The 27327-nt window shown below is 39.2% G+C and overlaps 2 protein-coding genes and 1 non-coding gene across 5 annotated transcripts in view; 1 reads left to right on the top strand and 2 right to left on the bottom strand.

Moving 5' to 3' along the window:
• Positions 1-6: 6 nt before the first annotated feature.
• TATDN3 (TatD DNase domain containing 3) lies at positions 7-14049 on the bottom strand. 3 transcript variants are annotated; one of them, XM_010853039.1, is made up of 11 exons: positions 13905-14049; positions 12276-12308; positions 10998-11071; positions 10710-10794; positions 8409-8471; positions 7403-7512; positions 7175-7230; positions 5821-5933; positions 5359-5361; positions 3219-3317; positions 7-255 (listed from the first exon to the last, which is right to left on the bottom strand). In XM_010853039.1, exons 1-11 carry the CDS (start codon positions 13968-13970, stop codon positions 112-114), a joined length of 846 nt encoding a protein of 281 aa, XP_010851341.1. In that variant the 5' UTR covers positions 13971-14049; the 3' UTR covers positions 7-111. The 3 variants fall into 3 exon arrangements, with proteins under 3 accessions (XP_010851341.1, XP_010851339.1, XP_010851340.1); XM_010853037.1 differs by lacking the exon at positions 5359-5361 and having other exon boundaries at positions 3219-3299; XM_010853038.1 differs by lacking the exon at positions 5359-5361 and having other exon boundaries at positions 3219-3296.
• Positions 2448-2519, bottom strand: TRNAE-UUC. The gene has a single exon. It is a non-coding gene; the product is annotated as a tRNA-Glu (tRNA).
• Positions 14050-14102: 53 nt separating the features above from the next.
• NSL1 (NSL1, MIS12 kinetochore complex component) overlaps positions 14103-27327 on the top strand; it is a 36835-nt gene continuing 23610 nt past the window's right edge. The window contains exons 1-2 of the mRNA XM_010853036.1: positions 14103-14361; positions 20516-20594. Coding sequence (XP_010851338.1) covers positions 14128-14361; positions 20516-20594 — 313 coding nt within the window. The 5' untranslated portion in view covers positions 14103-14127. The remainder of the gene's footprint in view (positions 14362-20515; positions 20595-27327) is intronic.

The following is a 27327-nucleotide window of genomic DNA, read 5'->3' as shown; positions in this document are numbered from 1 at the left end:
TCTAATTATAATCTCTATTTTGATACTTCTCCAGTGGCTTCTGCAGTTGAGACTTGTCAGGACACTTATTTTTCTCAAACACTGCCCTCTGCAGGTGGTGTTGTTCAGAGGCTATTTGGGGAGCAGCCGCTGAAGCTTGGGAAACAGTTTCAACGCGTTCTGTGTTGTCACTTCTATAACTTCTTCCACTGAGACCCCTTTCACCTGGGCAATATATTCTGCTGAAATGGAAATGTTCCGGGGCTCGTTCCGTACCTGAAACAGAAAAAAGAGACACGGAATCAAACGTGACACTTGACAGAAGCAATCCTTGGAGACTGTGGATAAAAGAGATGAAAATGAGTAGGCTAAAACAACTGATGGGTTCTTTCCCTTTTTTTTTTTAAAGGGGGTGGGGAGAAGGCCCTGAACTTCAGCCTGAAAGCTAAGGCTACAACACTGATGGAGTCTATGCTGCTCTTGAAACATAGGGCTCACAAAACCCTAGGGCAGGGAATTAACAACTGAGGTCCCAGAACCTAGCTCATGAAGCAGTCTGCATAGTGGACACTTGGTGACCTGACCGACGCACTAACTGCCCCTTGGTCTGCTCCTCAAGCAAGTGCTTGTAAAGACTGGGCTCTGCTGCGTGGCCACTACACCCCACAGGCTGCAGTGCAGTTTGATTCAAGTAATGCCATCGTGTGTCTGAAGACTAAATAGGTTATGCACCCATATTTTACTGATTCTAAGACGCATTTCTCCCCTATCTTAACGTCTCTGAAACTGATAAATATTTTACTGACATTCAATGGCATGTGAAAGTATAATTGGTAGTGTTTTTTTTCCTTAAGGGTCACAAAATAGTGGTACATCTTCAGTCATTTAGATATGATGAAATATATTACTGTTGTTATTATTTACTCAGGATGATAATGTTCAGAGGAATACGACACTGTTAAGAGCAAAAAAAATAACCTTGAGAATGTAGGCTACTAAGAAAACAATGAAAAATGTGCACCCAGATTTAGGTTCAGGGACATTCGTTATACTGTTAACAACATGGTTTGAACTGTGTGGTTCCACTCATACACAGATTTTTTTCAGTAAAAATTACAGTACCGCACAATCCAAACTTGGGTTGAATCTGTGAATGCAGAACCATGTGAACAAGGGCTGGATCCAGGGATGTAAAACTGAAGACACGGAGGGCAGATAGATGCGGACTTTCCATGGTGTGGCGCAGGGCTGGAGAAGGTGTCAGTACCCCTAACCACTTCGCTATTCAAGAGTTAACTGTACCATGTTGGAAACAAACAACCTACATGGCAATATCCGGTTAAATATAGTCATGCGCTACAATTTATACAGTTATTAACCAGGATGAGGAAAAGTGTTTATTTACTGACGAACACATATGTTCACCACATAAAAGCAAGTCATGAGATGATGTGTTAAGGTTAATTCTGTTTTTATGAAAAACATATTATGTGTACATATATGAATATAAAAAAGTGTGGAAGGACATAAGAACCTGCATTTATTTAGTGCTTATCGTAGGCAAGGTTTTGTTCTAAGTTTTCCATGGAATTTCTCATTTAATCCTCCAAATAACTCTAGGAGACAGGTGGTATTATTATTACCATCCTTTTTTACAGATAAGAAGGGATCCTAAACAGCTAGTAAACAGCCCAACTGAGGTTTCAACCTGAGCAATCTGACATCAGGGTATATGCTTTTAACCAGTATACTATAGTGGTAACCTTTCAGTGCTAGATGGTTCTATTTTCTTATTATTTTCTGTGTTTTCTATTTGTCTAAGATAAACACATTTTACTCAACAAAAAACATATTCCCTTTTAAAATTCATTTATTCAATAAATATTTTTGAGTACCTACTGTGTGCGTGGTATTATGCCAAAAACACAATTTTGATCAAATCATCAAAATACAAATATAAAATTGAATTACAATAGCATTTGAAACTCACTTTTAGGGTAAAAAAGTTAGGTCCTTTTCTCCTATTTCGACTAGTCAGGAAGGCAGTTTTGTACTATTTTATTTTACACTCAAACAAAAAATATCTGCAGTTACGATCCTGTTTTCTCATTCCTTTTCTGTATTTTTATAAGAGCTGATTTATAAAATTATGTAACTAATTGGACATTATTTAGCAAAATAATCATAATGTAATCACAAATAATCATAGTTTGTTACCAATTTCATCACTACTGTTTCCAAACTCCTGACTCTCAAGCGCCAGTCCTCTGAACCTGGGAGGCATGGAGACAGCTCTGATGGGCAGTCAGGGGCACTCAGGAAGTTATTTAGTGCTAAGTGACTGCAACAGGCACTGTATAAGCAAATAAAGCAGATACTGTGTCTTCCCCTCAGGTAAATATAACTTATAATGGTAGCAATATTTATTTATTTATTTAGGCTGTGCTGCGAGGCTTGCGGGATCTTAGTTCCTAGATCAGGAATTGAACCTGGGCCTTGGCAGTGAAAGCACCAAGTCCTAACCACTGGACCACCAGGGAATTCTTAGCAATATTTAAAGTATGATTCTTTATGGCCTATAATAACAAAATGTACAGCAGAAATTTCATAAATATATCTATGACTATATCAATACATACATGTACTGCAAGACATTGAGGCTAATTTCAGCATGCTAATTCAAAACAGAAAAATGAACATTTATTGAGCATCTACTATATATCAGACACACAAAGCACTTTCATATACATTACTTCATTTAATCCCCACTGTAATACTTCAAAGTATTTTACTATTATTTTACCCACATTTTACAAATGAGAAATAGTTTCAGAGAGATTAAGAAACTTGACCAAAGTCACACAGCTAGTGGGTACCATCACACACCAGATCTGAATCCAGGTCTTTCTGACTCTAGACACTGGGTTTTTTTTTTTTTGGAGTACAGTTGATTAACAATGTTGTGGTAGTTTCAGGTGTAGACACTAAGCTTTTCTACTATACTGGTCTGGATTTCAATATTACATAAACTAGGTTGTGACCCATAGCAAATCATATTCTTTGGGGCACTACAGCCATATTTGGAAAAGACCTGATGAAATTTAAGTCAATATAATCTTTCAACCTAGCACTAAAGTAAGATTCCATTGTATTTACACTGTAAGGAGAAACACAGCTAAACTGAAAATATTTCAAATGAAAGATACACTAAATAATGTAGAAATAGGAAAATCGTTTACCTGTTTTTCTGGTCCCAGTGCAGGGGAATCCGTTTCTAAACAAATTGAAGTTAAAGGCAACTGTTTCACAAGTTTCTGCTTCTTAGAGAAAAGAGAAAGCTAGTAAGTTTAAAACACGAGAAGTAAAGATTAAATAAGGAGCATTAAACCTACCTGGCAATGCATTCTACTCGGCAGGGATTTAAAATTCATACCTGAATATTCAACTAATAAATGTCCACTATGTTCTCATCATTCTACACTAACAGATTTAAAAAGAAACATTTTTGGGAATTCTCTGGTCCAGTTAGAACTCTGTGCTTCCACTGCAGGGGGCCCAGGTTTGATCCCCGGATGGAGAACCAAGATCTCACAAGCACTGCAGTGTGGCCAGAAAAAAAAAAACGTTCTTTGCCAAAAATTATCTGAAGCCTCTAGGAACTCAAAAGAGCAGCAACCAAGAGCGAAAAATGAGGTACATCCAGCAAGAAACCAAACATCTGATACCACATGCTCACTGAAAGATCCACAGAGAGATTTCTATCGTTTTCTATTGTTTCTCCACCACTACCATACTCTGGGTTTCTTCCTGCTATTCACTTTGAGTCAGTCAAGGTTTTATGTTTATAAATTTAAGTTCATGTGCATATTTTGAATTTTAGATTAGGAAACAGATGGTTTTATATTCTGTTTATGATTTTGCCTGGATTATAAAGACTTCAATTAACTCAGTGAGTTTTACACCAAGAGCAATTCTCTTGTTGCCACTGTACTTTTTAAGATAAAAAATGGAAAGGAGATAGATGATGCAGAGTAGAACAATGATAAAATAAATTATTTTAAGAGTAAAATTTCAGGGCTTCCTTGGTGGCTCAGTGGTAAAGAACCACCTGCCAACGCAGAAGACATGGTTCGATCCCTGGTCCGGTAGGATCCCACATGCTGAGGAGCAACTCAGCCTGAGCACTGCAGCTAGGAGCCTGCGCTCCAGGGCCTGGGAACTGCAACCGTTGAGCCCACTCACCCTAAAGCCTGTGCTCCCCAACAAGACAAGCCACCGCGAGGGGAAGCCCACACACTGTAGCAAAGAGAAGTCCCCCGCTCACAATGAGAAAAAAGCCAGCACAGCAACGAGGACCCAGCACAGCCAAAAAAGAAAGAGTAAAATTTCAAAAGCACAGGAATATGTATGCTCATGCACTGCTGGCAGACAAAAATTAAACTGGTATAAACTTCCTCAAAGGAAATGTGATGATTTAACCACATATTTAAAAATACATACCCTTTTTCTTAATGGTTCCATTTATACACAGTAACTGCAAGAGTTATGTGAACAACTGTGATGCACAACGCTATTCACTGAAGTGCTGTTTGTTAACAGTGAAAACTAGACACAAGGTAACCTTTACTTAACTAGATTACGGTGCATCCATATTGTGAAATAGTACGTAATTATTTTAAAGAAGAAATAGGTCTATGTTTATAGATACAAAAAATATCCATGAAGCTAACTCAAAACAAAAAGAATATGGTATCTTCATATTTTATATGAATCAGATGTTAACAATGATTGTCTCAGTGGTAGGATGGGTTGGGTTGACCGGAAATTTGTCTTTTTCTAAAGTGTCTCAATTTTCTATAATGCACAAATATTATCTTTAAACTTAGAAAGAATAATAGCATTTTAGTTTTGAAAAGGAAATGATACCACTGCTAAAAAGTACTACTAAGAAATTTCTCCATGAATGATAAAAGTAGGAAAAATAAAAATAATCTTGGATCAACTTCAATAAAAATTAAAAAACAAAACTAAAATGCTAAATTGGTAAATAAAATAATAATTTTGGACTACTGCCTCCCCTGAGTCTTAAAAGGCTGGTTTAAGAGTTAAGGAAACGTGAAGATATAGAAGTAATGAATAGCTGTTGGGTTGGAAAACTGGTACAAATCAGTCATATAGGAGACTCACCAAATTTCCAGTTCCCTGAAAGATACACGCAGAGGTCTGACACACATTCCTAAGTTGTTTTTACAGGAAGCAGACCGTCACCAGATGAAAACTGCTGACCTCAAGCATGTAGATATCAGACCATTTGAAATCAGATTGACTGATGATGCTTAAAACTGTATCTTGATGTCAACCAATTCGAGCACTGAGTACAAGCTGATCACACGCCCTGCAGCCTCCTCCCTCATACAGCCTTTAAAAATGCTTTTCTGAAAGCTATCGGGGAGTTCAGATCTTTTGAGCATGAGCTGCCCAGTTTTTTTGTGTGTGGATCCAATTTATCTATTTTTTTTCTTTGGCTGTTAGTGCTTTTGGTGTCATGGCAAAGAAAACCACTGCCTAATCTATGGTCATCAAGATTTGGATCTGTCTTCTTCTAAAAGTTTTGTAATCTCAGCTCTTACATTTAGGTCTCTGATCCATTTATGAGTTACTCTTGATGTAAGTATGAGGTAGGGACCTAAGATTAATTTTTGTAATGAAACCAGAACAGTACACAACAGTACAGTAACGTAAAAAGTACTGAACAGGAAAAGTTCACGAGAGTGAAGTGCAAGTTCATATTTTAAAGTGTTAGGTCACAAAGCATAGAGGAAGTTTAATGAAAGATTTTACCTGCCCGCTTCTTATGATAGAAGGAGGAATTGAGAAGAAGTACCCAGCTTTTACCCCTTCCATGGCTACAGACGGCCGACCGTCAAACGCATGCAGCAACACTTTGTCAGCACCTCTCAAAAAGTAAATCAGAGTTCATTTTATTTCCTTAATGAAAGGTTTTCCCACTAATCAAATTGAACAACACAGATTGTAAGTAAATGTTGGTCACTAGAAGGTTCTGAGGTTTCTAAAGGGTAGATAAACGCACAGTGTTCAACCAGTAGAATAAAAATAAATTCTTAATCTGCAGAATAAATTATATACAATTGAAACAAATTTTAAACAATTATTTAAACTTCCCATTCCAAACCTTCTTGAAGTTTGTGAAGTGTCAAATTATTGTTCCTAACAGGTTTTTAAATGTCCTTGAGAAGGATGCTAGTGGAAATGAGGAATTGAATAGTTCAAAAATTCAACAGTCAGAGTAGGTTTCCCAAAAACTACTTCCAGTTCTCAAAGCAAGGCTGCTCAGCCTCCATAAAAATCATGCTCTCAGTGATCCCAAGGGATTCAGTACTCACCACTGAGAACCACAATGCTTTCAAGTTGTAGGCAATTACGTTTACCTCACTATTTAGTATTGTTTTTTCAAATGGCAGGTGTGACATTTAGTGGGTTACAACTGTGAGTTACGGAAACAATTTAGTGGGTCATGACTGGCCAGGGTGTGCCAGTCAATATAATCACACACACGCACATACACAGATGTACTGCTTCTTAAACTTCTGTCAGTTTCTATATGAGTATATACCGAGTTTCAAAATAAATTGCATTTCTTACTGTGGATGGCAACTAAAAAATTTGAAAAGTAATCCTATGAGAAGTATTTTTCCTTTAGGAACAACTGGTGAAGATGACAGGGCATTTTATGTATGATGGCCACCATCTGAATAATACCATTTTCTGAAGCAGCAGCTATAAAACAGGCAAAAGAGTAAGCCAATGTGATCACCCTTCTCTGCTTTGTGTTTTCCTCTTTCTCATTAATCAGCTGGTTAAGCTGATGAAAAAATTTGAGCTGCTAATTTTTAAATGAAGGCACTAAAGATTACTTGATCCAATTAAAAAAAAACTTATTTATTTTACTTGATCTAATTTTTCATTCGCTTTATCCTGGTCTGATGGACATTACAATCACACTGAGAACCTTATAATTAGTAGGCTCACTTGCAAAACCATCTTAATTGATTTCCATCACTACACTTGACCCTTTCCCTTCCCTTTAAGAAAACAAATAAGATGTCTTTTTCTATGAGAACATGGACTAGAATTGTCAAAACATTAGGCACATTTTTCTCAGGAACCTACATACCTTGCTCATTTAAGAGGCTGATGGTAGGTCTTCCAGCTGAGCGTGAGTGAACATTTCTGTTTAACAACAAAAAAAACCTTCTTTTAAGTATTTACTACGAACATATTATTTTTGATCTATTAAAGTAGTTAAGAGAAAAAGAAAAGTAGAGCTCCATTTCAGGAGAATCATTATTTATCAATAATGTGCTTTAAAACTATTAATATAGAAAGATGATAATTAACCTACAAAGGCAAATTTAGTCTTTTGGCTAATTGGACCTGTCTGATTAGGACTTGTCTTTGCTCTTCCTTCTGTTCATCAGTGCCAGCAAATCTGGGGGAGAAATCCAGTCCAACCTATAACAGAAAAATAAAACAGAATCACGTTTATGGTTTAATGAATCCCAAAAGGCAGATGATGAAGCAGTACTGTCCAAGAGAAATATAATGCGAGTCATACACACAAGTCACATACACAACTTTATAGTTTCCAGTAGCCACATTAAAAACACTAACAAGAAACAAGTGAAATTAACTTTAATAATATACTTTAAGTCACTATTCCTAAATCATTATCAATATTATTACATTCACATTATTATCTTAACAAATAATCAATGTAAAATTACTGAGTTATTTTACATTCTTTCTTTGAGGTACTGAGACTTTGAAATCCTCTGTGCATTTTATCCTGATAGCACACATCAGTTTGGGCCAGTCACAGTTCAGTGCTCAACAGCTGCATGTGGTCCCCACGCTGGACAGTAATGATTATAAACGACTGCTTCCCTTGATACTATTTTGGCATGCACTGCTATATGCTATATTCTGAATGTGTTATTCCTATCTTTTATCTTTACAAGTGGAATTACCAAGTGATAAAATGCTTCACAACTTTAAATTATTAAGTTTTTTATTATAAACTAACCTATTAATATTTAAAGTATGCTTGTACATACTATTTCAACTTATCAGAGAGATGGCCTTATTTAAGCAAAAGGAAAAAAAGCGAAGTATATTGAAATGTTAATAAAGCAGTCTTCTTCCATTAGCAAGCCCATGGGGAGGCGTTCTATTGTTTTATCCCTAAGTGCTTTTGCTTACTGAGGAAGTACTGACAAGTTATTCAGTTGAGCAGGGTGAACATAATTATCTATGTTTGTTATAATCACCAACACTGAATTAAGGACTGCTTTCATATATCACATGGAGGTCTGGATTAGAAGTCACTTGATCAGCTAGTGGATATTTACCTCTCCAATTGCCAATAACTGATCCTTATAATTCTCGATAATGGGCAAAGCTACATCCAAATCCTGGGATGAAAAAAAAGAGTAAATTCATTCAAATAGAAGGAGAGAGGAATTTCATAGGTTTTGTATCAACACCTATTACATGCCAGGCACTATGCTATGCTGGGTCCTTTACATACAAATCCTTTACCCAGTTGAGGAACTAGGAATGGTAATCCTTCTATAATGGTGAGTAATTCTAGCTGGAAATTTGAGCAGAAATGTCCCATACCCAGTTAGTTATAAGAACATTACTTCTTACGAAGATTCCCACTTCAACACTTCCTTCTGTTTAGGAGGCATTTGGATTTCCTCGAATAGCTGAGCAAGAAAGAACAAAGCCACTCACCTTGGGGAGTCTGGGAGCACATTATTATATTCTCCTCTTAGGGTACAAACGAATGACTTGTGAATTTTAATAGTGATAATCCCAAACATCTTTTGCACTATTTTCACTGATTTCATCTTTAGAGTTCTGCGTACCCTATTTTTGTCCTAAAGTTTCAACAATATAAATACTAAATTTCACGCATATGGCTGTTTGTCAACTACTGAAGTAACTGTGTACTGCTAGTTTCCATATCACTGTTTCCACTGAAAGAGAATTTCCCCTGCAAGGGTTTCCTTGTAAGGTAAGAGAAAAACAAATATATGGAAAACTTGCTTCTATGTATTTTAAATTACTTTGAGGATTTCAGAGTATGTAAATTCAAAGTACTTCTAGTGAGAATAATCAGAAAAAGGAGAATTAAGAAAAGGGAGGTAAAAACGGATGGTCGAGGAACAGGAGAAGATGTTATAATTACGCCTGAAGAGAGAGAAAAGAAGATGGGGGAGGATAAATCCAGGCCTTACAATTCCAGTAGACTCAATGAAGAAGAATTAACATTGTCAAGAGGAGCTAAGAGTACATAACCCTAGTTACCAGAGAAGGTGTCTGACAATAGCTGAGTAGGTCAGTGTCAGGAAAGGATCTTCTGTATCAAATGTTCAAACTAATCTGTGTCTCTGGGACCTCAAAGGGACTGGAGAAGTTGGAGAGATTACCCAGCAAACATAGCACACTTAGAAAACCTTAAGACAAAGAAATTACACATTTGGATGAAGACCAGATATAGGGAAAAAATCTTTCTGGATATATGTATTATCTATAAAAACAAGGAAAACAAACTTACAATGAGATTATTTCAATTCCTTGTGAAATAATTTGGAAGTTTCTGGCAAGTCAAGGATAGTAAATTGTTAATAGAAATACTACTTCATATCACTAATGTGTATAAATATATGTGGTCTTTATCATTTTAATAGATGTAAAAATACTTCAAAGGACATTCACAGGTCTATTTCTGACTTTAGCTCTATTCCTACTTCCTCCATAAGGTCTTAAGTTCCTTAAGAGCTAGTGGTTCTATTGTGGGGTTTTAAATATTCTATACCTTTATACTCTGTGACTGGGAATACTGCAAATAATTATGCACCATTTACAAACGAGGAAACTGAGACCTGGCAAAGTTAAGTGCCATAGATCGCAGAAGGCAGCAGGCCAAGTCTCTCTGACTTCAAAGCTCATGATGTTTCCACTATGCTGTTCAAAAATGAGGTAGAGAGAAGGAAAGGAAGGGCAAAGGGGAGGGAGGAGAGATTTATTCTGACTGATTTAAAATAATTAGAATTTTTTTTTATTAAAGAAAATATTTAGTCTTTAGAACCTTTAGAACAGGGGTCAGGCTTGTAACAGAAATGACTGAAGTGGGTTAAGTAGGGACAGGAGCCAATGTATGGCTCAATGGGTAAAGAATCTGCCCAAAATGCAGGAGATGCAGAAGATGCGGGTCCAATCCCTGGGTGGGGAAGATCCCCTGGAGGAAGGTATGGCAACCCACTCCGGGATTCTTGCTTGGAGAATCCCATGGACAGAGGAGCCTGGTGCGCTACAGTCCATAGGGTCACAAGTAGCTGAACACAACTGAAATGACTTAGCACTCACGCGCATACACCTTATAACCCACATTTTCTATAAAATTATATTTAACCTTGTAGCATCGTATTTAACACTGTATAAGTTAACTATTTATTTTGGAACTGCTAGGCTGTTCCCTCTTTTTCTCTATTACAAATAATGCTGTAATAAACCTCTTTGTGAAAGAAGATAGAATTTTTTTCTTTTGGATTATTGCTTTAGAATAAAAATCAGAAAGAGGAAGATTACTGAGTCAAAGGGTAATACCATTTTTTATGGCTCCTGTTTTATAAGACTATTACCTTTAATGTGACACTTCTTTGGTCTTCTGGTGAAACTCCTTGAACTGGGTGAACACCCAAGCATGGCAGGACAAACCCATTATACCTAAAAATGTAGAATGAATTAAGAAAGCAGGATTATTAGACTAGGAGACAATGTTACTCTGAAGAACAAGTAGGAAATAATTTTTTTAAGGCTGTTAATGTAATTTTTTTCCTTCTCATTCTCTTTAAAAATGGATGATCTTTGATATTATAAACATGACACCATAAATGCATTCTTTTCTATTTCTTTATGAGAAGTAGCACCTTTGTGAAAGCTGCATAATCTTTTCAAATTCTCCTGAATGTTCAGCGACCACCACAAGAGCCATGACATTGGCCTGAAACAAAAATGAATAGAATTTAGTTATAGTCTCAATATACATCCAATACAACTAAATAAAAATTTAAAGTTTTCTGTGCTTTTAGTTATCCTTGCTCACTCACACTCCATCAATATAATGGCTATCACTAATTAGCTACTACGTTTTGGACGTATATTCAGTGAGTATAAATATTACCCCATTTAATCTGCACACCCTTTTGACATAGGCATTGCTGTAATCCATTGTATGGATCAAGAGACATTTGGATGGAGTCATATAACCTGTCCAAGATCATTAGGCCTGTGTTACTCCAAATACCACACTCCTAATTAAACTGCAATAGTGAAAGATGGCTATATATAAAAATGGCAACCATTTCTATAAGTTTCAAGGAAGACCACAAAATGCTAGTTGTAATGAATTTCATAAATGCTTCCCCAAATTAACAATTTTCCTCCAAACAAACCAAAATGTTTCAGAAAACTTTTATAATTTTCCCAAGATCTTCAGAATAATGCTAATTTAAGAACTGACAGCGGAGAATGCAATGGCACCCCACTCCAGTACTCTTGCCTGGAAAATCCCATGGGCGGAGGAGTCTGGTAGGCTGCGGTCCATGGGGTCGTTAAGAGTCGGACACGGCTGAGCGACTTTACTTTCACTTTTCACTTTCATGCATTGGAGAAGGAAATGGCAACCTACTCCAGTACTTTTGCCTGGAGAATCCCAGGGATGGGGGAGCCTGGTTGGCTTCCATCTATGGGATGGCACAGAGTCGGACACGACTGAAGCGACTTAGCAGCAGCAGCAGCAGCAAGAACTGACAGACAGACCAACCTGTTCTATATAGCTGGCATGCCTGGTGTCTGTGGGCATGTGTTCTGGATTCAGACTATCTTGTCTGTATCACTTTACTAGTGACACATCTTTGGACAAGTCAATCTAGGCCTTAGCCTCCTCATCTATAAAACAGGTAACGGCTGCCTATAAAATAGTAGCTTCCTTAGAAGGTTGTTGAGAAACATTAAATGAGATAATGTACAGAACGGGTTTAAGTTCATTGTCTGGCACATAGCAAACAATAGATGCTGCTTATTGTTAATGTATGTTTTACTGAAGCAACATCAACATATTATACCAAAATTTCAAACTATCTTAGATAAAAATTAGCAGGAAAATAAAAACAACCAAAAAAGAGCAAGTATAGCTATTGGCTTACTTTCTTGGCTTTCTTCAGCACATCATCCAGATCCTAAAATAAACATAAGTAATCATGATCATTTTAGATGGATAAGTAACTATCCTTTGCTTGTGTATACCAATGCAGTTGAGGCACATTAAGACTGACAATGATGGCAAGGAACAGGGTGGTGAGAAGAGCCTAGCTGACGCACCTTCCATTTACTCTCTCAGTAAATTCTGGCTTATGTTCCCACTCTACTGGAACAGAAACTGTTATTGTCAAATATAAAAGACACTTCTCTTTCCCACTCTACCCTTCAGTAGCATTAGAAACTCCTCACTTTTCTACTCTTTCCTTCCCCAAATGTTTTCTACTCTTGGCTTCTGCAAATATTTCTCTTTAGCTGTCGGCTACTTATCAAGTCTCCTTGACTGGCTCTTTCTCCTCTGATTTCAGGACCATAGGCTTCTCTTTGTGTACTTCCCATTAAGTGATCTCATTACTATACTCATTATGCTAGTGAGTCCCCAATTTTTATCTCCAGCCTGTAATTCTCTTCTGAACCCAAGATTCAAATTTTTAAATGACCATATGACATTTTCACTTGGATGGACATCAGGTTTCAACATGTGCCAAGCATAATTATTTTCTCCCCAACAAATCTGTTCCTTCTGCCTGCCTTCTCCAATTTGTTTTCCCTCATCTCAGTGAACAGCACCACCATCTCTCTCCAGCATCCTCAAGTTCTTCCTCTCCCTCTCTCTGCACATCCAGTTCCTCTCAGTATGTACTTAAGAATCGATCTCCAAAATATAACTTGAATCCATCTGCTTCTCTCGCTTACAACTCCCCTGCAACCTGGATCATCTTTAGTCTCAATACTGCAAAAGCCTCCAAACCGGTTTTCTAACTTCTAACCCTTGTTCTTCTCTATCCATTTACCACACATCGGCAGAAAGGTTTTTAAATGGATTATCAGATCATGTCTCTCTCCTTCAACCACCCACCCACCCACCCACCCATCAGTTTTACAGGATCCCCATTGTGATTCTGATGGCTCAGACGGTAAAGCGTCTGCCTACAATGTGGGAGACCCGGCTTCAATCCCTGGGTCGGAAATATCTCCTGGAGAAGGAAATGGCAACCCATTCCAGTATTCTTGCCTGGAAAATTCCATGGACAGAGAGGCCTGGTAGGCTACAGTCCACGGGGTCGCAAAGAGTCGGACGCGACTGAGCCACTTCTCTTTCACTTTTCACTTTCATTGTGATTCTAATGAAATGTGAATTCGTGCCTCACCTATCCTATGCAAACTTCTTGAGTCCGATTTTATGCTTCTCTCTTTTTAGCTCATTGGACGCCACCCAGGCTTTAGATATCTTGGCCAAATATTGTCCTGTCGAGGGGCCTGCAACCCGCCTGCTTTCCTCACCACCATGCACCCACCGCTTTGTCCTTCTTCCGCAACTTAAGCGTCACCTCTTGAGAGGTTTACCCCCAAAACAGAACCGCCTCTTCTTTCTCTAATACGAGCCTCTGGTTTCCAATGTAGCAGGTAAAACACGTTGACATTACGCGTGGAACTTCGCCCCACGGGAGGATAACTCGAAGGGTAAAGGACGGGGCCCGCCCCGCTCCCACGGGCCCGACCTCGCCCTCACGTACGTGGTCAAAGTCCGGGGCGGAGAGATGGCAGTGACAGTCCACCAGCCCTATGCCCACCGCCCCCATCACAGCAGCCACCGAAACCCCTGGACTCGCCGGCGGAGCCACAGCCGGAACGCTAGTGCCGCGGTGGGCTCAGTTTCCGGCCGGACGTGTGCTCCTTCCTCCCGGGAAACCCGCCCTTCCGCCCTCAGAATTCCCGCCCAGAGTTCAAGTTGGAAGTATGGAGCGGGCCCTCAGGTCGGTGGCTCGCTCCCCTTCGGGGGACGTGGGGAGAGTGGCCGGGACAGAAGACAGGGCCTCGGTCCCTGCCACCTACCGAAAAGACTTCCGTGTGCGCTGCACCTCGAAGCGGGCCGTGACGGAAATGCTAGAACTGTGCAGCAGCTTCGTGCAAAAGCTCGGGGACGCGCTGCCTGAGGAGATTCGGGAGCCCGCGCTGCGAGATGCGCAGTGGGTACGGGCCCAGTATCCATCTCTTGTCTTTTCACCCGCTTTCTCCACACCCCGGTCTTAGTGGTCAGGAGGAGCCCACGGCCGGTTTTGGCAGAGTTTAACGGTGCCCGGGAACGCGAGGGAACGAGATAGATGCTGGAGGCAGCTGGGTGTTGTTAGTTAGGCCAGTGCTGTCCGACCGAAAAATTCAAGGCGAGCCATGTATGTCACTTGAAATTAAAAGGAAGAAAATAGGTGAAATTAATGATATTTATTTAACCGTGTCCAAGATACCATTTTAACTTGTAATAATTAAAAAAAAAGGAACAGCTAGTTTACATTCTTTGGTTCATACCAAGCTTTTCACATCTGTCTTAAACTTAAACCTGATGTCCTTTTCCACTAGCTACATTTTAAGGCTTCAGCAGCCACAAAGTGGCTAGATTGTCCCCTGTTGGACGGCGTAGACAGAGACTCAGAAAGGAGAATCCGGGAAGTCAGTCACCAGGCTAGCTTTTGGTCTTTTTGCTTGTTTTTAGAATATCTTGTAAAGAGAGCAAAAACATTTTCTCTACGAGTCTAAAGTAGGTAAGGAAGCTTCCCATTATAAACTTCACTAAGATCACACCCACCCTTATAATCCGTTTCCCCTTCCTTTCTCAAGTATTTTGCAAAGCTCTGTAGAAGATGAGTTGTTTTTTTCTTGGGTGGGGGGTGGCGTGGGGGAAGACACAAATTGAGGGATTTGTGCCAGTCTGAAGAAAGCACACAACCTATTTATATACAGGGGAAAATGTCAAAATGTTTGTAATGCAGTACAGTTTTACTGACCACAATGCAAACAAAATAAAGTTAAGTGGATGAAGAATGTTGGAACACTCCCTGGGTTGTGATTCTGTGTTCCAGTATTATATACACTGACTTTTATATCATTCCCCCCTTGCTAGCAAGGGAAGGATAGAGACATACCTGAGGACGTTTTTAGTAGTAGTTTCACAGGAGAAGACTTGTTTCTTTGTGTAATGATCTTAGAATTTACCCCTTTCCAGGAAGTGCTAAGGTACTTAGAACATTAGTTCTCCTTACAGGAAAAGAGGAACTTGGCTTAACCGATTATACTTTATTAATGGATGAGAAAGTAAATTAGAAGATAAAAGATGTGAAGACTTAAACTACCAAGGGAATTCACTTGTGTTTTAATTAAGAAAACAGATAAATGTGGAGGCTTCAGGAATGTTGACATCTCTATCTAAAACTGCATAATATAGTAACATTTTTTGTGATAGTTTTTTAAAAATTTATTTTATTGAAGTATAGTTGATTTACAATGTTGTGTTAATTTCTACTGTATAACAAAATGATTCAGTTATACATATATATGCTTTCTTTTCCATTATGGTTTATCACAGAATATTGAATATAGTTCTCTGTGATGTACATCAGGACCTTGTTGTTTATCCATTTTACACGTAAAAGTTTGCATCTGCTAATCTTAAACTTCTAATCCATCCTTCTCCCACCCACCTCCTGCTTTGTACACACAAGTCTCTTCTCTATGTCTGTGACTTTGTTTCATAGACACGTTCTTCTGTGTCATATTTTAGATTCTGCATATAAATGATATCATATATCTTTGTCTGTCGGACTTTCTTCACTTTAATGTGATAATCTCCAAGTCCATCCATGTGTGGCAAATGGCTTTATTCCATCTTTTTTTGCAGTTGAGGAGTATTCCATTGTGTATGTGCTGCATCTTTATGCTTCATCTGTCGATGGACATTTAGGTTGTTTCCATGTCTTGGCTGTTGTAAATAGTGCTGCAGTGAACACTGGGATGCGCATCTTTTTTTTTTTTCATTTATTTATTTTTGTATTTGGCAGGATCTTTGTCGCTGCGGGAGGACTTTCTCTACTTGCGGCTAGTGGGGGCTGCTCTTTAGTTGCTATGCTCGGAGCTCTCTTTGTGGTGACTTCCCTTGCTGTGGAGCACTGGCTCTAGGGCATGCGGGCTCCAGTAGTTGTGGTATGTGGGCTCAGTAGTCGCAGTTCCTCGATTTGAGAGCCTAAGCTCAGTAGCTGTGGTGCATGGACTTAGTTGTAGTTGCCTCATGGCATGTGGGATCTTCCCAGACCAGGGATTGAAGTCATGTCCCTTTGCATGGTGGGCAGATTTTTAACCACTGGACCACCAGGGAAGTCCTGCATATCTTTTCAAATTTTATTTAGTACTTTTCTCCAGATAGATATGCCCAGGAGTAGGATGCAGATCATATGGCAACTCTTAATTTTTTGAGGAAATTCCATACTGTTTGCCATAGTGGGTGTATCAGTTTACATTCCCACCAATCATGAAAGAGGGTAGCATTTATAATCTGTAGACTTTTTATTTAAGGCTTTCAAAAATTAATTAGTTAATTTTGGCTGCACTGAGTCTTCATTGCTGTGCTCAGGCTTTCTAGAGGCTAGGCGGGTTTCTTGTGGCAGTGGCTTCTCTTGTTGCAGAACACAGACTCGAGGTACACCGGCTTAGTCACCCCACAGCATGTGGAATCTTCCCAGACCAGGAATCAAATCTGTGTCCCCTGAATTGGCAGGCGGATTCTTATCCACTGGACCACTAGGAAAGTCCTGTGTATTTTTTTCTTTTAATATTTTAATTTATTTATAATGGATGTGGGTAGTGGGCTGGGGACAGAGATTGAAAATAACAATCCAAAAACAACAGAGATAGAGGGTGTGGACAGCGTATTCATTTCCTATTGTTGATGTAACAAGTTACCACACTTGAGTGGCTTACAGTGATGCAAAGGTATTATCTGACAGTTGTGGAGGGCAGAAGTCCTGAAGTCTGTGCTGGCAGGGCTGCAGTTCTTCTGGCGGCTCTGGGGTGTATCCCTGCCCTTGCCTTTCCCAGCTCCTGGAGGCTGCACTCATGGCTCCTTCCTTCATCTTCAGAGCTCTGACTTCTGCTCACACATCCCTTCCCTCTGATTTTGACACTCCTGCCCTTTTTTTTTTGGTATGGACCCTTGTGATTACATTGGGCCCACCTGAATAATCAAGCACATTCTTCACATCTCATGATCCTTTATTTATCACAACCAGCAAAATCCCCCCTTTTTTCTGTATGAGATGACATATTCACAGGTCCTGGGGACTAGAATGCAGACATCTCTGGGGGCCATTATTCAGCTACCACAATTTTTTTTTTAATTGGAGGATAATTGCCTAACAATGTGGTGTTGGTTTTTGCTGTACAACAACGTGAATCAGCCATAAGTATACATATAGCCCCTCCCTCTCGAATCTCTCTCCCACCCCTCTACCCCACCATACCACACCCCTGCCTTCCCACCCCTCTCGGAAGTCACAGAGCACCAGGCTGAACTCTGTGGGTTATATAGCAGCTTCCAGGGCATGTGAGATCTTCCCAGACTGGGGATTGAACCCACGTTCCCTGCACTGGCCAGGTCGATTCTAAGCCAGCCATCTGCTGTACATGTGGGAGGGTGTGTGTGTCAGTGCTGCTCTCTCAGTTCATCCCACCCTCTCCTTCCCTTGCTGTGTCCACATGTCCATTCTCTACGTGTGTCTCCATTCCTGCCCTGCAGATATCAGCACCATTTTTCTAGATTCCATACGAACGTGAAGTCGCTCAGTCATGTCCGACTCTTTGCGACCCCATGGAGTGTAGCCTACCAGGCTCCTCCCTCCATGGGATTCTCCAGGCAAGAGTACTGGAGTGGGTTGCCATTTCCTTCTCCAGGGGATCTTCTGGACCCAGGGATCGAACCCCAGTCTCCCGCATTCCAGGCAGAGTCTTTAACCTCTGAGCCACCAGGGAAGGTTCCATATATATGTATTAATATATGATATTTATTTTTCATTTCTGACTCACTTCACTTGTATAACAGGCGCTAGGTTCATCCACCTCAGTTCAGTTGACTCAAATTTGTTTGGTTTTATGGCTGAGTAATATTCCATCGTATATACGTACTGTAACTTCTTTATCCTTTCGTCTGTTGATGGACGCCTAGGTTGTTTCCATGTCCTGTCTATTGTAAATAGTGCTGCAGTGAATACTGAGGTACAAATTATGGTTTACTCAGAGCATGTGCCCAGTCGTGGGGTTGCTGGGTCATACGGTAGTTTTATTCCTAGTTTTTTAAGGAGCCTCCGTATTGTTCTCCACAGTGTCTATATTGCATTCCCACCAACAGTGTAGTACATTCTCTGCAGAATTTATTGTTTTGTAGATTTCTTAATGATGGCCATTCTGACTGGTGTGCGGTGATACCTCACTTTAGTTTTGATTTGCATTTCTCTAATACTTAATAAAGTAACATTTAAAAAAATGGATACAACTGTACAATGAATATTAAAAAGACAATTTGGATAATTCTTGAATACAACTGGATAGAGTAAGGATTTTACTTTATAAAAATCTTTAAAGTATAGAATACATACTCTAACTCATAATTATCAGTCATCATTTGATTTAAGCTTATTTTTTCCTTTCTTAAAAATTTATTTTTAAATTGAAGGATAATTTTAAGCTTATTTTTAATTATATAAAATGTATTCTCTTTATGAAAAATAGCATAAAGCAAAAATCTTTGAATTCCTCTCCACTATCCTTCTTCCTTCTTGGAAATAACTTACTATTTTGGAGGATATAATCCTTCTCTTTTTTGGCTTTAAAGCTATCTCTCTGTTTTAAAAAGTGTTCCTTTTTTTTTTTTTAATACTAATAGTGTCATGCTGATGAATTGTTAACATCCTGCTTTTTGTTTAAAAAACCGAATATGTCTTTATTATTTGTTAATGTTATATAGAGATGTACTTCATTCTTTTAGTATTGTATGATATGGGTATATTGTATATTTAGCCATTCTCCTAATTTTGAATTTAGATATTTTTCCCTCAATATTTCATAATTTCAAACAGAACTGAAATAAGCATGTTCAGTTTATCTTCTTTATGTTTTTATGAGAATGGTCCTTTAGGTTATATTGATAGACGTGAAATTGTTGGGCTATAAGGAATATGTGTTTAAAATTTGGATGATACCATCAAATTTCTTTAGTTTTTTACTTTTTAATGTATTACGAACATTTTTAAAGTTACAAAAAATAGCCTAGCACAGTGAACATCCATATGTCCATCACCAAATTTAGCAGTTATCAAAAATATGTTATACTTCTTATTTTAAAGCAAATTGCATCTCTCATGTCATTTTATCATTACATACTTCAAAGTATATCTCAAAAAAAAAAAAAGAGTCCTAGGACTTTCCTGGTGGTCGGTCCAGTGGTTAAGAATCTGCCTTGCAGTGCAAGGGATGTGGGTTCAACCCCCAGTGCGGGAAGAACTCACACGCTGTAGAGTAACTAAGCCCAAGCACTGAAACACTGATCCCAAGTGCCACAACTAGAGGGTGTGTGTAAATCCATTTACTGTAGTGAAAGATCCCCAGTGATGCAATGAAAATCCCGTGTGCTGCAACTAAGACCCAACGCAGTCCCCCCTTCCCCCAAAATACAGTCCGTTGTAAAGTAGAAATTAATTTCACTTTGTTTTAAGCCTGTGTATTTTCCCACTTGTTAACACTGACCCTCATTCAGCAGCAAATGTATTACTTATACCTTGAGATTCATTTGAGCCCAATTTGTTAGCTTGTTTTCCTTTCATTTACTTCCCTGGTGGCTCAGATGGTAAAGCATCTGTCTACAAGGCGGGAGACCCGAGTTCGATCCCTGGGTTGGGAAGATCCCCTGGCGAAGGAAGTGGCAATCCACTCCAGTACTACTGCCTGGAAAATCCCATGGACAGAGTAGCCTGGTAGGCTACAGTCCGTGGGGTCACAAAGAGTTGGACACGACTGAGCGACTTCACTTTCACTTTCCTTTCATTTAGTAAGTAAATTCTTTTTGTTTGCACCAATATTGTAAAACTTTTCATCACATTTTCTCATTCTCTTAATGGCTGTTGGAACTAAAATGTAGGTAGAATAAGTGATTCAAATGGAATCTCACTTCATTGAAAAGCATAAGCATACTAGTAATCTAGTCGTCTACTTTTTTTATATTCTCTATCACAAATCTGAATTGTCCAAATGTTTGAATTCAGTATTTAAAGTTATTTTCAGTGACTTGATTTTTGTGACTTTATTGCAGACTTTCGAATCGGCTGTGCAAGAGAATGTCAGCATTAATGGGCAAGCATGGCAGGAAGCTTCAGACGATTGCTTTATGGGTATGTGACTTCACTTTGTCCCTCTGTCATTCATTTCTGAGTTATTTTTGTAGCCATTCCATTTTATTTCCTGCCATGTCACATGGAAGATTCCTTCTAGGATCTTAGTTCCCCAACCAGGGATCAAGCCCATGCCCCCTGTAGTGGAAGCTTGAAGTCCTAACCATTGGACTACCAGGGAATTCCTACCTGTTTTCAATGTCACCTCTTTACTGGCAGAGTTCCTTTACTGGAAGAAAAGAGAAAATTAATCTAGAATACTATTAAGGTCATACACTGAGGCAAAAAACATAGTGGTTACCATGATCCTTTATATATGCTATCTGGCATTCCCACAAGACTTTCATCTGATCAGTCTTCAAAAGTACCCTTGTCAGTAGCTTATTGGAAAATACAATACCAGAGAACTATCGTGAGATGAAGAAGCAGGCTCAGAGAATTAAGCATATTCCTATGCTTAATACTTTATAAATCAAATTATATTTTTATAATTGATCCTTTGAGTAGATAGTGAAATACTCTTAGAAATGTGAAGTTAGACTGTGTAAGTACCATATAAAGAATGAGTTTAATATTTGCAGAAACCTCCTTAAAAAGACAGAATATTTTGCTGGTCCAGGCAGACTAGATTGCACCCTACCTAATAAAGGTGACATATTTAAAGAAATTCAAGTTTTAATAGAAAATGGTCAGTGTAGGAAGGAAAAAAATGTAGTAGAAAAAGAATGATCAGTGTGGGAAGAGAGACAGAATTCTCCAGCAATGTCCAGGAAAAGGGCTGTCCTGACAGGAGGACTGTCAGGCGACCTTATTGGTTGCCACAGTGATAGTGCAGCGATCTGACCAGTGTAGACTGATGTCTCTGCTAGCTGTTAAGATTAACCACTTAAACCTTTGAGCTTATTCCAAGCCCTGTCAAGTAATTCTCTATGGCTGTAGTTTTTCTTCTCAGCATTAAGATAATTCTTTGCTCAGAAGACTTTACTCTCTACTCCTTGGCATCATTATAATTACCTCTTCAAAGACACCCAGAGTTCACTTTGTGGTTTACATGTTAAAATGGAAAAAACAACATCAGATTTTTCAACTGTTATCAGAGTGATTGCCAATTAGTGGGGAAAGGCAGCATATCAGAATCACCTAGGAGTATTTTCAAACTAGACAGCCTTTACTGGGTGTTTATGTGACTGTTGTTCTGTGAAGTCAGTTTGGAACTGCTGTGTTGTTCGGTCCAGACTGCCTTTAGTGTATGATTCATCAGTTTATAGATCAACATGTGTATTTTCTGACAGGTTGACAGCATGAGTGGATGGCTGAAACCTGGATGTTCTCTGTCCCTTTCCCCCCCTTATAACTCTGAGGGGAAATAGTTGAGAATACTGCAGTTTTACCTTCTTTCATGGGCACTTAATAAATGTCAGACACCATACCAAGTTCCAGGAAATAAATGAAAAGATATGACTCTTAGCATTTAGGAACTCATCATTAAAGGAAGGAAATAGACAAAAACGCATTACTCCTCAGAAAGTGGGAGAAGACATAACAGAGTAGGTTGCTATTAAATGCATTTAATAAATAAAAGTATAGACAGAAAGGAGGTTGGAAGGACGTTTGAAGCAAAGAAAAAAGCATGTCCAAGGCACAAAGTGAAAGTCGCTCAATCATGCCCAACTCTTTGCCACCCCATGGACTATACAGTCCTTGGAATTCTCCAGGCCAGAATACTGGAGTGGGTAGCCTGTCCCTTCTCCAGCGGATCTTCCCAACTCAGGAATCAAACTGGGGTCTCCTGCACTGCAGGTGGAGTCTGCACTGCAGCTGAGCTATCAGGGAAGCCCTAAAGGCACAAAGGAGTGATATGTTTGGAAAATGTCAGAAGTGAATTGAGATAGATGAGGCCAAGTTGGGACCAAATCACATAAAGCCCAGTAGAGTATGCTGAGGAATATGTACTTTATCCTGTAGATCAGGGGTCCCCAACCTCTGATGATCTGAGGTGGAACTGATGTAATAATAATGTAAGTAAAGTGCACAGTATATGTAATGCCCCTAAACCACCTCCCCATAGTCCCCTCTTACCTTAAGGGGATGTATCCAGATTGTCCAGTTGATGCCTAAAATCTCAGATAGTACCAAACCCTGTGTATACTATTTAAAAAAAAATTGTATTGAAGTATGGTTTACAATGTTGCTCTTCTTCTGTACAGCAAAGTGACTCAATAATATACATGTATTATATTCTTTTCCATTATAGTTTGTCACAGAATATTGAGTACAGTTCCCAGTGCTAGTAGGCCTTTGTTGTTTATCCATCCTATATATAATTATGATAAAGTTTAGTTTAGAAATTAAGCTTAATGAGATTAACAACAATAACTAATAATAAAATAGAACGATTATAATAATATTCTGTAATGAAAGTTATGTGAATGTGGTCTCTTTCCCTGACTCTCAGAATATCTTACTGTATAAATTTAATGCCTTTTCTGTCTGAACTAAAGACTTACCATGCACTGTGGCTGTAACCTTTGCAGTATGAGGAATGACAACAAAGCTAACACAAATTTCTTTTTTCTTCTTCACAATTTCATGGATAGAAGATTTATTCTTATCGTAGATCTTAGCAATCTCAGCCTACAATATTTTTCCTTATTAAGTTGCAGACTTCTGCCTTTTCACTTAATGGAAGCACCTTACAGCTTCTCTTTGCTGTATTTTATTTTTTAAAAAATTCATTTATCATTTTTGGCTGTGTTGGGTCTCTGATGCTCCACGGGTTTTTCTCTGTTAATGGATGTGGCGAGCAGGGGCTGCTCTCTAGTTGTGGTGTGTGGGCTTCTCCTTGAGGTGGCTTCCCTTGTTGCAGAGCATGGGCTCAGGGCTCAGGCTTCAGTAGCTGCGGCTCGTGGGCTCTAGAGCACAGGCTCAATTAGCTGTGGGCTTAGTTGCTCCGCAGCATGTGGGATCTTCCCAGACAAGGGATCAAATCTGTGTCACCTGCATTGGCCGGCAGATTCTTTACCACTGAGCCACCAGGGAAGCCCTCCTTTGCCCTGTTTAAATTGCCAGCATCACAACTCTTGTGCTTTGGGGCCATTATTAAGTAAAATAGGGTTGGTTGAACACAGACACAGAGATACTGCAACAGTGGATCTGATAATCAGGGTGGCTGCCAAATGACTAATGGGCAGGATAAACTGGACAAAGGGATGGTTCATGTCTTGGGTGGGATGGAGCAGGACAGCCTGAGATTTCATCATGCTACTCAGAATGGCACACAATTTAATACTTAGGAATTGTTTATTTCTGAAATTTTTCATTTAATATTTTCAGACTGTGGTTGACCATGGGTAACTGAAACTGCAGAAAGTGAAACCACAGATAAGGGTGCACTACTGTAACAAGAAAAAGTGTGTGTTTTAGAATCTAACTGCTGACTCTGTCCGGGACAGATTGGAGAAGGGAGAAATTCAAGGGAGAACCTCTCAGACCTTAGGAAGTTATTGCAGTAACACAGCCAAAGACGATGAAGACCACCCTAAGAAAGAGAAAAGAAAGATGGGTTCGAGAGATGTTCAGAAGATAGAATTAATAGGGTTTGTATTTGATCTAATACATAGAATCAATTAGTAAGTTTCACAAGGGCAGAGGCTTTTGTGTTTTGTTCACTGAGATTATTGTGCATATGAGTGAACAAATGAAAGAATGAATATACAAGTGAGACCAACTTTCTCCTTGCCCCTCTACTCTGAGAGGGCTATCCCCCGTGCCCGAATGAAGATCAAAGATCACACATGCTGCAGCTGTGCCCTGGTGTAGCCAAATAAATAAATATATTTTTAAAAAAAGAATTAAAAAGTAAGTTCCTTGAGAGCAGGGAATATATATATTTTTCTCATCACTATATTTTCAGTACTTGGCTTGGCACATAGTATATGGTTGGCCAAAGGTTCCTTTGGTTTTTTAAGTAAAAAATAAGACAGTCTTTCATTTTCATCAAGAACTTCACTGAACAACATATTCATTGTTTTGTTCCACTACCTTCTGCCATTTTTCAGGCAACTTCATAATTCCATCTTCCCAAAACTTTTTATCTTTTTAAGCAAAGAACTGTTCAGGTTCCTTTTACAGTCTTCCAGGAAACAGAAATTTTTTCCATTAAGAGAATTTTGTAAAGACTGAAATGGGCACTTGAAGGTGCAGTGTCTGGTGAATATAGTGAATGAAATCAGGACTTCCCAGCCAGGCTGTAATGGTTTTTGTTGGGTCATCAAAGAAGCATGTGGTCTTGGGTTATCTTGATGGAAGATGATGTGTTTTCTGTTGACTGATTCCAGACACTTTTCACCTACTGCTTGGAAGCAGCACTTGTTGGAATGAATTGCTTGGTTTTCTGGAAGGAGCTCATAATAGAGGACTCCCTTTGAGTCCCACTATATATACAACATAACCTTTGGATGAAGACCAACCTTTGGTGTGATTTGTGGTGGTTCATTTCACTTGCCTCATAATCTCTTCTGTTCCACACTATTGTACAATATCCACTTTTCATCTCCTGTCACATTTGCTTTAAAACAGGACATTTTTCATTATGTTTCATTAGAGAATCACATATGGAAATATGCTCAAGAAGGTTTTTTTCGCTTAACTTATGTGAAACCTAAACATCAAGTGATGAACATAACCAGGCTGTGCAAATGATTTTCAGTGCTAGATTTGGATATTTTGAGTATGTTGACTATCTTCTGCATGGTGTAATGTTGACTGTTCTCGATTAATGTCTCAATTTGATCGCTCATAACTTCAGTTGGTCTACCTACCCATGGAGCATTGTCCCTTTAGAAAACTCCAGCATGAAACTTCACAGACTACTTTTGACATGTTCAGTTGGTCACAGCATCTTCTCTATACACTGCACAAAATTTTCTTTTGTGTTTCAGGTGTATTTTTATGTTTCTTGAAATAATAAAGCATAATATGCTGAAAATGTTGCTTTCTTCTAATATGATCAATATTAAAATGGCTACTCAAAAATTCACCAATTGATAAGCTTTTTTTTAAAATACACCCTGATATGACAGCTGTCACAGTACACTCTTAACAAAATTGTTAATGAAATTTAAGACAATTAAGCACTACTAGAGCTAGTTACGGGAAAAAACACAAACAAACCTTTTGGCCAACCCAGTACGTATTTGTTTAGTCGCTAAGTCGTATCCAACTTTTTATGACCCTGTAAACTGTAGCCGGAGAAGGCAGTGGCACCCCACTCCAGTACTCTTGCCTGGAAAATCCCATGGATGGAGGAGCCTGGTAGGCTGCAGTCCATAGGGTTGCTAAGAGTTGGGCACGACTGAGCAACTTTACTTTCACTTTTCACTTTCATGCATTGGAGAAGGAAATGGCAACCTGCTCCAGTGTTCTCGCCTGGAGAATCCCAGGGACAGAGGAGCCTAGTGGGCTGCCGTCTATGGGGTCGCACAGAGTCGGACACGACTGAAGTGACTTAGCAGCAGCAGCAGCAGCATAGACTGTAGCCTGCCAGGCTCCTCTGTCCATGGGATTTCCCAGGCAAGAATACTGGAGTGGGTTGCCATTTCCTTCTCCAGGGGATCTTCCTGACCCAGGGATTGAACCCACGTCTCCTGCATTGAGGTGAATTCCTTACCCCTGAGCCAGTGGGGATGCCAGAGTAATGACAAATTCTTCCCTGCTTAAATTTATGTCAGCAAATTTGGAAAACTCAGCAGTGGCCACAGCACTGGAAAAGATCAGTTTTCATTCCAATCCCAAAGAAAGGCAGTGCCAAAGAATGCTCAAACTACTGCACAATTGCATGCATCTCACACACTAGCAAAGTAATGCTCAAAATTCTCCAAACCAGGCTTCAGCAGTACATGAACCATGAACTTCCAGATGTTCAAGCTGGATTCAGAAACACAGAGGAACCAGAGATCAAATTGCCAACATCTGTTGGATCATCGAAAAAGCAAGAGAGTTCCAGAAAAAACATCTATTTCTGCTTTGTTGACTATACCAAAGCCTTTGACTCTGGGGATCACAACAAACTGAAAAATTCTTCAAGAGATGGGAATACCAGACCACCTGACCTGACTCTTGAGAAACCTGTATGCAGGTCAGGAAGCAACAGTTAGAACTGGACAGCAACAGACTGGTTCCAAATCAGGAAAGGAGTATGTCAAGGCTGTATATTGTCACCCTGCATATTTAACTTACATGCAGAGTACATCATAAGAAATGCTGGGCTGGAAGAAGCACAAGCTGGAATCAAGATTGCCAGGAGAAATATCAATAACCTCAGATATGCAGGTGACACCACCCTTATGGCAGAAAGTGAAGAAGAACTAAAGAGCCTCTTGATGAAAGTGAAAGAGGAGAGTGAAAAAGTTGGTTAAAACTCAATATTCAGAAAACTAAGATCACGGCATCCGATCCCATCACTTTATGGCAAATAGATGGGGAAACAATGGAAACAGTGTCAGACTTTATTTTTGGGGGCTCCAAAATCACTGCAGATGGTGACTGCAGCCATGAAATTAAAAGACACTTGCTCCTTGGAAGAAAAGTTATGACCAAACTAGACAGAATATTAAAAAGCAGAGACATTACTTTGCCCACAAAGGTCTGTCTAGTCAAGGCTATGGTTTTTCCAGTAGTCATGTATGGATGTGAGAGTTGGACTGTGAAGAAAGCTGAGTGCTGAAGAATTGAT

The sequence above is a fragment of the Bison bison genome, unplaced genomic scaffold, assembly GCF_000754665.1.
Source record: "Bison bison bison isolate TAMUID 2011002044 unplaced genomic scaffold, Bison_UMD1.0 scf7180017864322, whole genome shotgun sequence".
Classification (NCBI taxonomy): Eukaryota; Metazoa; Chordata; class Mammalia; order Artiodactyla; family Bovidae; genus Bison; species Bison bison.
The sequence above is the reverse complement of the archived record's forward strand: the minus strand, read 5'-3'. Positions and strand labels throughout refer to the sequence as shown.